The sequence below is a fragment of the Cibotium barometz genome, chromosome 19 (assembly GCF_041138505.1).
Source record: "Cibotium barometz isolate CiBa-2024 chromosome 19, ASM4113850v1, whole genome shotgun sequence".
Classification (NCBI taxonomy): Eukaryota; Viridiplantae; Streptophyta; class Polypodiopsida; order Cyatheales; family Cibotiaceae; genus Cibotium; species Cibotium barometz.
In genome coordinates, this window is record NC_141064.1 from 7,623,989 (window position 1) to 7,636,409 (window position 12,421).

Sequence of the window (12,421 nt, forward strand, 5' to 3'; positions counted from 1 at the left end):
CATTCATGCACCTACATGAAGGGAAATGGGTGCAAAACAACCCTTTTTTTGATGACGTTGAACAATCCCATGCACAATTGCTACCTGGTGAGATCAACGACAACACCAGTGAGAGTGAAGAATATCCTAGCACACGACTCACTACCCCTGACCTAGAGGTGGGAGGATTGGCTGCCCAGTGAATGGACATAACCACTGATCCTCGAGAAAGACCCTGAAGCCCTTGCACATTCACAAAGAAGTCTTGCCTTGAGACTAAGGAACTTTATCCTGGGAAATGCGCAATCAGACGATCCTCACCTTGAGGATGCAGGCATGGAATACCAGCTAGAGAGAGCGGCCACACCACCGCTAGACCCTAGACCAAAGGTGGGGCAGAGCCTCAATAACCCAATATCCAGACTAATCCAGCAAGCTGGGGAACCATGCCGACTACTAGAATTATACCAAGACCGTAGGCTAGCACCAACAAACCTAGATCAGGAACCAGCTCACCTAAGCCCAGAGACCTCTTGTGTCAAAGGGAAAGAGCCTACCCATAATATTTTAGCCAGCACACAGCACCTATGTACAGTAACTATCTGCCTCACAAAATGTATCCCGAATACCATGTGGGTCCCTATGAAGCACATATTGGCCCACCATTAAGGCAAGGACCACAGATGGGATACTAGATGAGTTCTTTGATGAATGGATGATTGGGCGATTCCTAGAGGGCCCTAAAGATGTAGCCTTGCACAACTGCTTGTACGATCTAGCCCACACTTTCTTTGAGCAATGTTGTAAGAGTGCCATGGATTTTGAGGAAAATTTCAAGGGGACTCGTTGAGAATCGCATGAGGACACATTTGCATTTTCAAACTGGTTTTCATCTTCATCATCATCAAGGTATGCTACGTGTGATTCACGATGATGATCAAAAGAATATTAGATAAAGTGGGAAAAATCCCATTCCCATGAAAAAAGTGGGGGTATGGTAAACTCATCCAAAAGTTTGTCAAAACATATTCATGTGACATATCATTGGAAAGAGCTTGAAAATAGAATCTAGATCTACTTTGTCCGACAAATTTGGAGTTTGCATGTTCAAGTTATGGCCAAAACATTTTTTATAAATACATTCCCATTTTGAGGGATTTTTCCCATTTTATCTAATATTGACTATTATGGTCTTTTTGTCAAATTTTCTCGAAGCTGAATTGATACATGATTCCCCTTGGATTGTAGATAATGATGATAAGGGCTTCTACATGCTTATGTGTTGACTTTGCCTCATGAACAACCTTCACTTTTTGTAACCATTGAAGATTCTTTGAGCAAATATTGAGAGGTTGGCTTGAAAGTGAGATCATTGTTGTAGTAAAGCTCATCAATTGCTCTTCACATTGTAATGTACCATCTTGAAGAATATAACACCATGATTTGTTGTAGTGAAGCTTAATCAACTACTCTTCGTTGTTGTAGCAAAGCTCAATCAACTACTCTTTACTGTTTTAGTAAAGCTCAATCAACTGCTCTTCATTGTTGTAGTAACGCTCAATCAACTGCTCTTCGTTGAAGAATAATGTGCCATCTTGAGAATACAACACCATGATTTGAAGTTTAGCACCATTGGTGGATAAAGAGGCAATTTAAAGATATTTCTTGGTGTATGCAAGGTTATTGAAATGTGGAAGAAAGATGATGAATGCATATAATTAAATCGTATGATGTATAGAATGATATTGCACTACATGTACCTTTGTAGAGTTGGAAAAATTAACTTTGAATTTGCGTGTTATTTTAGAAGACTTGTATTGGCCCTTGATTTTATTATTCTCTTATTCTCTTTTCTTTTCTTTTTCATTTTTTTTTTTGGCCAAGACCTTCTCAACTCAAGTAAAAACTTGAATTAGTTAAGTTGAAGATGAAGGTCTATCTCTATCAACCATCAACATTTTCACCATAGGCTCCTTACATTTTTTTAATATGTTTTAGCCGAGGGCTAAGAGGCAGTTATGGTAGCTCACCTTTTTTGGATGATTGTTCATGTGCTAATAATCCCATGGTGGTTGTCACACATGCCTCTTTTCTCCTTGGCATCTGGAGTTTGAATAACTTCTTGCTTGGGTATCCAAAATAGACTATTTCCTTGGTAGAAGGCTTGATCACATAGTAGATTCTTTGGAACCCATTATTTTGAGCAATCAGTAAGGTGTTACTACTGATGGTTTTCTATTACTCTTTACTCCATTGATGGAGTAGCTCGTTGAAACTTAGGCAACCATAATCATGTGTTACACTTAAAATATCCTTGAGCATCAAGTGTTTTCATTGACCAATGCTAAAGTGTTGGCTAATTTTCTTGAAGATTCTTCTTTCTAGACTACTTATTTATAAATGCTAATGGTTGTTTACAAACCCAAACTTTCAAATTACCACGAATGTAGATTGTTTTGCCCTTATCCCCTTGGGTGTGAGTTTTTTTTGGCTTGCAAAGGAATGTTCGCATTTGGGAAGGTTACGTTGGATAACCTTGGGTTTTAACCATTGAAAAAGCCTTGATAGTAGAGGTTTCACCCACAAAAGGTTATAATCTTGGGTCCCACACATTTCATGAAAAAGATTGTCCTTATTAATGAGGCTTCCATCGTGCAATTACTTCAGTGCTTGCTCTTGAGGGGTTTCGAGATTGAAATGTCATGGTTTGAGGAGATAATGATAGAATGTTTAGTACCAAGAGGTCCTTGTTGTTGATTGGTGACTCCCATTATAACAATCCTTGAAGTTTAGTACCAAGAGGTCCTTGGTACTCCCATTTTAACAATCCTTGAAGTTTAGTACCAAGAGGTCCTTGGTACTCCCATTTTAACAATCCTTGAAGTTTCGATTGCTGGAAATCTTCCAAGCATGAAGAATTTTGATGGTATAGTTGATGAAGTTGGGTCTTGGATAAGAGGGGTAGGATAGCTCTTGCAATGGGGAATTTTTATGATTGATTGACAATAAGCTCCTTCTTTGTGAGAGATACAATCACTTCCTTAGAATGATTGGGTTTGACAATAAGCTCCTCCTTTGCGCATAAAGAATTTTGGTGATGATTAGGATAATTAATGGCAAAGTTGGGTCTCGAATAAGAGGGGTAGGATAGCATCCTTCAAAACTACTAGCACAAAATTTGAAGGGAAAGGAACATAATCCCCTTCAGGAGGACAACAAGTGGAGCAGTTAGCCTGCTGCACTAATATATCAAATGACCCAACATTGGAGAATGGGCCAAGGTTGTGAGACCAAGTTGGGCAACCCCATCTTTACCCAAAGAGAGAACTGGTATGGTGCCCGATTTGTCAAGCTAACCACACCAGTACGGAGTGTCCACATCTGAGACCCCGACCTACTCTCTAATGTGCTTACTGCCAAAGGTTGGGTAGTCACGAGACCTCCAATTGTTATTCCTTAGCATTAGAGAGTCAGTAAAATAGTCAAGTCCCTTAACCCACTTGGAGAGAATCATTCATGCATATAGAGTCAATAGAAGCCTTAGGGTTTGTATTAGATCATGGTTTCATATTGCATATCATTCATCCCACATTTGAGACCCTGACCTACTCTCTAATGTGTTTACTGCCAAAGGTGGGGTAATCATGAGACCTTTAACTATTACCACCGAAGGGTCACTGAAGCCTAAGCTCAACCCTAGGCTTTGCCTCCAAATCCTAGACAACCACTGGCCTTGCTAGCCCCTAGCGCAACACAATAAAACTCAACTAGGCCATGAAGTGGCCTCAAGAGGAAAAGGTACCCTTACCACCCCCAATCCTACCACTGCAACCTCCATTACCCCTATTCACCAGTTGACCTTGACGAAGATCTTTGAAGAAGGTGAAGAGAGAGAAGCCATTAACAATACCACCTTTGAACCCATTGAGTCAGGTAGCCCACCCTTGCAGATCCTAAGTCACTACATGATGGAGGGTGAACACATGTACCCAATGTACCTAGTAGCCCCAACCCCGCAAGGATGATACTTGAATAATATGGCTAAACAACCACCTATGCAATGCTATAATTGTGAGGGACCTCACCAAATAGCTGAGTGTCCTTTCAAGAAAGGGATGGTTAGTACTCTTTAGCTCCTTTATGCATAGGATGTGGATAGATCATATATACAAGGATTTCCCATTGAGAATGAGTATACCTGTGAAAGGAAATGAAGCTAAATCTAGCACCAACCTTAACTTGCTGAGTGTACAATATGGCTTCATTCACACGATGCCTCTAAATGTGGTCATCACCAGAATGCAAAGCAAAAGAAGAGCCACAACTCATGCTGCCACGCCTAAGCGTCTACATTGTAAAATCTAGAAAACTCGGGACATGCAAGGATCTTATCCCCTAAAGAAGTCCCTGAACAAGCATGCGCAACTAGGCGCTCAAGGAAGAAAAAGGCTACAAAGATCGGCAAAGGGGATAGCCGTGTGGTCATAAAGAGTGGGTCCGATGAGGGGACAACCACCAATGGGTCATCCTCCTCATCTGATGAGGAGAAGATGCTACCCTCAGCCGCTCAAGAGAAAGGGAAAAATGACCCCAATTGGCTACCCCAAAAGTTAGCCGAATACCCAAACCCCATCGAAGAAAAGGAAAGGCTAAAGGCTGCTCTCAAGAGTTGGTTAAGGAATGTCAAGCCCAATTGGACGAGGAACCTTGAGCGGTACATATGGTTGAAGGTCCCCCTATGTTGAACTTTCAATCAACTAAGGAAAACCTAATGCTTGACAGAGGTCCCAATAACCAAGCACTCCCTGAGACACTTCCTTGAGAGATAGAACCAAAAGCCATGGAAACCCCACACCAGGTAGATCGTGTTGTTGCGGAGTATCTCAAAAACCTGAGGAACGATCACCCAAAAAGAATGGACACAAAAGCTCATATTCCAATACCCTACACCGAGAGAAGACCCTAATCATGGATAGGGATAATCCAACTTAGGAACCTGCATCCATTCCAAGAGACATTGCAGGCTTTTCCTCCTTCCTTTCTTCACAAATCCAAATTCCTATTGTGGTACACCTTACTTCAAGGAAACACAAGTTTATGGAAAGATTGGATGGAAGGACGGCTTGGAGCAAGAATTGAAGAACCGATTGAGCTAGGGAGCTCCAATGAGACTAAGGAGGAGGGATTCATAGAACCAAATAGAATCACCGGCATTCCCACGGTCCAATTAAACAAGTTAAGGCAATACTTTGAAAGAGGTGAACTTAACACAACACTACCCTTAACTTTTGATAACCTTGAGTCACCACCATCCTAGATGGTGGGGTAGCAGTGAGCATTGTTACCAAGCAGTGCTCGGAGAAGTGGGGGGAACCTTCCATGGATGACACAACTTTACTCATGAAATTTGCTGATAAAGCCATCGCAAAACCCAAAGGTCTTTTGTGGAATTTGAAGATAAAGATTCTCGAAATGAACTTTTGACACATCTTCGTGGTGGTGATGAACTTTCGCGAGTAGCCTGTTTCTTATGATTGCATCCTATGATGTCCCTTCATGAGGGAAAGCAAAATTATCCATGTATGAGTGGGACACGTATCATATCTACATTCAAAAGAAAGACCAAAAGTTTAAGGTCAACGTGCACACTTTGAAGATCCAGCTTATGAGTGGAAGGCCCTTCATTGAGGACTCAGTAACTACGGCCAGATCCACCACAGTCCATTTGTGTCAAACATGCCATAAAACATGGGATGAAGAACGGGATAGTGTGGAATTTTTGCCCCTCCCAAAGTCGAAGACTCTGAGAAATGGATGCATATCCTTGCCTCCCTGGACATACTTCCAAAACGCATGGGTACCAGATTTGCCACCACGGCTGATGGGGTGGGCAAGAAATCACATCCCTCCATATGCTCATCGCTACATGCATGCTCAATGCTACAAGCCAGGAACCTGTGAGGAACAAAGAGGACAGACTGTTATGGGGAAACCACCCCCGTAAAACACGTAAATCCAATGGCTTCCTTGGAAAAAAGCCATACATCTTCCAAATGGAGTTGGAAGTGGTACGTCAAAGCTGTCGACACACATTCCTACTTCTGCCAAGTCTGGCAAAAGGAGATTGACGAGCTCCCCATTCTGGTTAACACACGGTAACCACAAAATTGGATGGAATAGCCAATCCCCAACCCGAACCATAAATGCTTTTCCCCTTTGCATGCAAAGCACAAAACAAATAGTTGGTGCTAGCTGAAAAAGAAGCCAAAAGGCTAATGAAGGAAGAAAGCACTAAGGTTGAAGAGACTAAATAAGTCCCCCAACACTTCAGGGTCTACAAGGTTGGAGATGGTTTCGTGCAATATAATAAGGCCTGAAGAACCCAGGATGGGAAGCCATGAAAATCTTATGATGGTCCAACCAAGGTCAAGGAAATTAACCTGGCAAGCCCAGGGGAAGATCCTAAACCCATCTACATAGGGGAAGACCTCTCTATAGAAGAAGAAAAAGAACTTAGCTTTCTTCTCAGAATTCCAAGATTTCTTCGCATGGAAGTATACGGATATGAAGGGTGTGCCTCCTGAAATGTCAAACACACCATTCCCATACTCAAGGGAGAAAGACTAGTAAAGTAGAGAGCCTACCCTATGAATCCTAGATACTCCAAAATGGTATGCAAAGAAATCAAACGACTCATAGATGCTGGATTCATCTATGAAATAGAGCACGTAGAGTGGGTTTCATTCATAGTGATAGTACCCAAAAAGAATGGTAAAGTGAGAGTGTGTGTAGACCTCAAAAAGGTCAATGCCACCACGATACGAGACTACTATTCATTGCCCTTCATAGAGAATGTGCTCAAATGAGTGGATTCTTGGTCACACACTGGAAATCCTCACCCTACTAGCCCCAAGCCAATGGCCAAGCCGAGAGAACAAATAAGACCATATGCGCTATCCTGACCAAAACAGTGTTGGATTTTGTACTAGTTAAATGTTTTTTTGTTAAAGGTCATGTGCATATTGTTGCATTTGAAGCGTTTATACATGTGCTTAATAAAATTACAATACTTATGGTTTGCTACAAAGAAAGTTGTTTAAACTACACATCTTTTTGGTACTTTGTTACTAGTGAAATAGTATAGAAATACCTTACTCAAAGAGAACATAGTACTTTGCATTGAATCATGGACATCCCAGTACTAGTATTAGTATCTTAGTAGTATAAATATTTGTGTGGTAATTAGATTCACAGAGTACTAGAAACTATGGAGTACTTATATATACATGGAGCACTAAGTTTTTGACTTCCAAGTGCTATTTTTTTGGAACTTGGTAGTACCTACAACCATTAGTACTTAATCATTGCTCATGAACTTACAATGGCCTAGGAGCTTAGCAGTACTAAAAACTAGTTTTACTATAGGAGTACTAAACACTCGACACTTTACAGTACTTTAAAGCATTAGCTCTAAAACATGAAATTTCAAGTACTAATTTTAATATTCTTAGTAGAACTTAAATCTAGTAATAACTAGTACATCCTTTCATGTTAGACTTTCAAAGTACTGGAAACTTAGTAATATTTGAAATTTGCGGTACTTAATCCTATGTTCATCAATACTATGCACTACAAATTTTATATTGGTTAGAAATAGTAGTATTAAATTATAGACTTAGCACTTAGAATCAATAATAGTACATCCTTTCTTGTTAGACTTTGAAAGTAATGGAAACTTTGTAGTACGTCCTTAATCTTGTATTATTCAGTACTATGTTCTACAAATGCAATATTGGTTAGAACCACCAGTACTAAATCATGGACTTCCTACTATTAACTTGTTGAAATTTAGTACTTCTTCAAACCAATAGTAATGCATCATTTCTCGTTAGACTTTCAAAGTACTTCAAGTCTTGCAGTACTTTATACATGTGTTAGTAATTGCTGGATGTTTCAGGTGCTCACTAAGTATATACACCTTAGTACTACTTGTGTTTTAGGAAATTATAGTACTACCTTCAAACCATATGGTAGGACAACACTCATTAGCACACATAGTACTACCTTCTCAATGTAATGATTACCATGTACTTATTGTACATTTCTTTCATCAACATCATTATGTCTACACCTCCAAGTACTACTTAGTAGCACTAAATCCATGAACAGTACTACTTTCAAGTAAAGTACTATGTCTATGTGGTGGTCTATAGTACCTAATAATTATACATACTATAGTACTTACAAACTAGTTGTACTATAGCAGTACTAAACACTTAAAGCATTAGTTGTACTATAGTACTTACAAACCAATTGTACTATAGCAGTACTACACCTCCAAGTACTACTTCGTAGCACTAAATCCATGAACAGTACCACTTTCAAGCAAAGTACTATGTCTATGTGGTGGTCTATAGTACCTAGTAATTATACATACTATAGTACTTACAAACTAGTTGTACTATAGTAGTACGAAACGCTAGACACTTAAAGCATTAGTTCTAAAACATGAAATTTCAAGTACGAATTTTAAGTGGCTTAGTAGCACTTAAATCTAGTAATAGTACATCCTTATTTTGTTGGAGTTTTAAAGTACTAAAAACCTAGTAATACTTGAATTTTGTAGCTAGGGTCATGTTGCTCGTGTGTTATGCGGTGTTGTGGGTTCATGGAAGTTTAAGATAGAGTTGTACTCGTGACACTATGGTATGATGCATATGATTGTGTTGTAAGCACGAGTGGACTAATTTATGGTGCCTTAGTACCATGTCAACTTTATTATCCACACAATGTGCTGAATTAAAGATCAATAATGTATTGTTATCTTACTACCATGTCAGCATTCTTACCCACACAATGTGATTGATTAATAATGACGCAATGCTATCTTATAACCATGACAATTTTATTATCCACATCATAATTGCTGCCCTCCATCTTTAGGCATTTTCCATAAAATGTGCTAACATAAGTGCCATTGTCCATGGTGTACCTATTGATTTTAAGTCGCACAGTATGCTCAAGCATTTTGAGAAGCAATATAAGTGCCATGAAAGCATGAACTTAACCCATAAATATAACTAATAAGACCATAGAAATGAATGTTTTGACGATAATAATGACAACTTCATATACCGAGGGAAACTTGTAGATGGCTACCCTTAATAAGGACTTTGAAGGAAATCGTAAGTAGAGAGAGCACAAAGTGCACTAACATTTCGAATAGGATGGCCATTGTATTGTTGTTTTAGTTCAAGCATTGCCAAGTCTTTTCACTTCATAATCTTGTTAAGTCCTAGTATTGGTGTTAAAACAATATTGGCCGAAGTTTGCAAACTTCAACATGTGGAGGAGTGAACTTGTTCAAGAAGAAAATAATAAGGGAGGGAAAGCTTAGATGAATGCAAACGGCCATGAGCAAATAAATATATGCAAAGGCTTGTGTATCATCTGCCCGATGCATCTCCATCAAGAGTATCATACATTACACCACTTGAATATAGTTGTACAAGTGTGCCTTGGAAAAAATTTGTTGGATTCCTAACATATTGGCTTAAAATTGTGGTGGGAGAACAAGAAGCCATCCCGTTTTTACACCACCTTTACGATAGTGTCCCCTTCTATATAAGCACATAACTCTCTCTCTCTCATGCTACACATAGGAATGCCACGCTTGGAAATGATGCTTGCAAGTGCATTAATACACCTATTGAAACCCTATTTATTTCTCAAATAATAGTGCAGCAGTATTAGAAGATGCAAAGGAGATATCATCCATAGACAAGGTATCAACAATTGCTTGAAGTGATGTGACCACCTTGGACATGGAGGGGCGCTCCTTACCATTGAGTCTCACACAGTGTAGTGCAAGCTTGATGGCTGATAAGAGAGGTCCAGAGGCCATCTCAAGTGCGACCTGAATCCTAGCGTCAAGTATCCTTAGATGGTGTCCTCCAGATGCCAGGTACGTAGCCCATGGCACCAAGGTAGTGAAGTTGCCACCACCACCTAGCTCGTTTGCATTGATGTCGAGAGGTTCTCGTCCACTGAGCAGCTCAAGCAGCACCACACCAAAGCTGTACACATCACTAGCTGCGGTGAGCTTATATGGAAAGTTGCATTCCGGGTCAAGGTACCCATGTGTTCCCACGGGGAATTGGTGGCTTAGATGGCTACGATTGCTTAGGGGGCCATTGAGGGAGAGCCCAAAATCTGCCAAGTGAGCATTCCAAGCCTTGTCTAGCAGTATGTTGGCCGATTTCACATCTCTGTGTATGACCTTGGGGGATGCATAGACATGGAGGTACTCTAGTCCTCTGGCGGCTTGCAGAGCGATCCGCATGCGAGACTGCCAGCCCAACATGGTCGAGCATCGATTTGTGAAGAGGCAATCCTGTAGCGAGCCATTGGCCATGTATTCGAACACTAGGACCTTCTCTTGTTGGCAATAGCCCACCAAGTTGACCAGGCATTTATGGTGTAGACGAGATTGGAGATGGAGTTCCATTTCAAACGTGAGGGCTCTCTCTTCGAGGGTGCAAGCCTTTTTGATGGCCACTTCTTGTCCGGACGCAATGACGCCCTTGTAGACGGTCCCAAAGGAGCCCTGCCCAATGACCATATTGGCTGCATAGTTCTGTGTGGCCGCCTGCAGATCCTGGGAGGCGAATCTAACGATCTTGCATGCTTTATTGCACCACAGCTGGTCGACAGCGTCTACCTTGCATCTACGCCTTCTGTAGACATGCCACAAGGCTAGCAGCCCAAAGAGGACGGCGAAGAAGCCAACACTCACAACTGCTGTGATCAAGGCCACGATAAGGCTAGGGCTCCGGATTGATGATAGTGTATCACTGTAATTAGGAGATGTGTAGTAGACAGCAGCCTGGGGTGAAGGAGAGAGAGCCTCACTGAGAGGCGTGCTGTATTCTACAGAACCTCCGAAGCAATTATCACAATCCTGCAAGCAAACCTTCTCTCCTTCTTTGAAACACTGCCTTTCAGGGCTAACTTCTGCAACATGCTGACCCACAGGACACTCCTGCATGCACACATTCATGGTAGCATTAAGGTCTTCAGGCGTAAATTGGTTGACGAGAGTGTCGTCGGAGGTGACACGCAGCCCCCAGCAGATGACCTTCATGGCATGCACACCTGTCTCGCCAATGCCACACGTGTAGTAGTCCCCTGCAGAGATGGTGGAGAATCTGACCCCTGCAGGGGCATGCAGCTGCCCAAGGGAAGTGTCCCCCCAGCAGAAGGCCTCGTGGTTGTCCACCCGAAGGCCACATGTGAAAGTGTAGCCAGACGAGATTGCGAAGAAGCCAACATCGGGGGGTGGCGAGGCTTGCCCAGATGTGTTGTTGCCCCAGCAATGCACCCTGTAGGTGCCCAATTCAATGCCACACACGTGCCCATTCCCTGCAGAGATCGTCTGAAATGAGACATCGGGCTGTTGCACAGCGCCCCCTAGAGCCGTGATAGCAAACCCCCAGCAAACTGCTCTCCCGTATTCAGCATTTATCCCACACGTGAAATACTCGCCTGCAGTCACCATGGCCATCTTCACGCCTGGAGGAGGGGCACCTTGCAAACTGTCATTCGCTCCCCAGCAATCCACTAGCCCATTAGAAGCTGTTGTGTTGTCTTGCACTGCACAAACATGGAACCCACCTGCTGCAATGCTAGCATAGCTCCTGCTCTTGACGTGGGTTGGGATCGTGGTGTCGTTGATGTAGCCCCAGCATGTTGGGTTGTGGGTCTCTGCCATCAACCCGCATGCAAAGTAGCCACCGCCTGAAATGCTCCATAGAGGTGTCTCTGGAGGATCAATATCATTATATGCTTGATAACTACCCCAGCACCTTGGCTTCAATGTGTGCACCTCAATTGCACACACTGATACGCTGGGTTCCTCCAAAGAAGGGGACTGAAGAGGACCCCACATAGAGGCCAAGGTTGTCATGGTACCATATCCATTTATCAAGTGCACCATTGTGAGCACCTGCAATATCACCACCACCATAGCTGCCTGCTGCCCATGCAGCAAGGATACACCATGTCTAGCAACACAGGCTGAAGAAGAAGAAGAGGGTCTCATTGACTCTCTGTGAGTTCAAATTTCAAAACTAAGCTTCCTATACAAAAGAACTAAGTAATAGTGCTAAAAATAAGAGCAGAAGGTGAGCATTGAGATCCCAGCAGTGACCCTCTCTTAGCTCAAACTTCAAACGTTTTAGGTGTTTGTTGCCAATCAGTGCTTCCCCATTGCCAAATGTGCTAAAATATCCCATAAGGCCTTTGTCCCGGTGTGTGCAGAGGTATTCTAGTTTTGCATATTGTTGCCGGCCTCCCCAAGGGTCTTGGTTTCACACTTAGAAGGGTCACGGATTGTCCGATGCTGCTTTTGGAACTCGGAACACTAGAAGGCCAAGACAAGAAG

At 42.1% G+C, this 12,421-nt stretch overlaps 1 protein-coding gene across 1 annotated transcript; it reads right to left on the minus strand.

Moving 5' to 3' along the window:
• Window positions 1-9,546: 9,546 nt before the first annotated feature.
• Window positions 9,547-12,107, minus strand: LOC147628168 (putative receptor protein kinase CRINKLY4). Its single transcript, XM_086814110.1, has one exon. It carries the CDS (start codon window positions 12,077-12,079, stop codon window positions 9,701-9,703), a length of 2,379 nt encoding a protein of 792 aa, XP_086670236.1. The 5' UTR covers window positions 12,080-12,107; the 3' UTR covers window positions 9,547-9,700.
• Window positions 12,108-12,421: the final 314 nt, after the last annotated feature.

Bases quoted from the DNA above. Each gene is read 5' to 3' on its own strand.
- LOC147628168 (XM_086814110.1), bottom strand. From the start codon at position 12,079: ATGAGACCCTCTTCTTCTTCTTCAGCCTGTGTTGCTAGACATGGTGTA.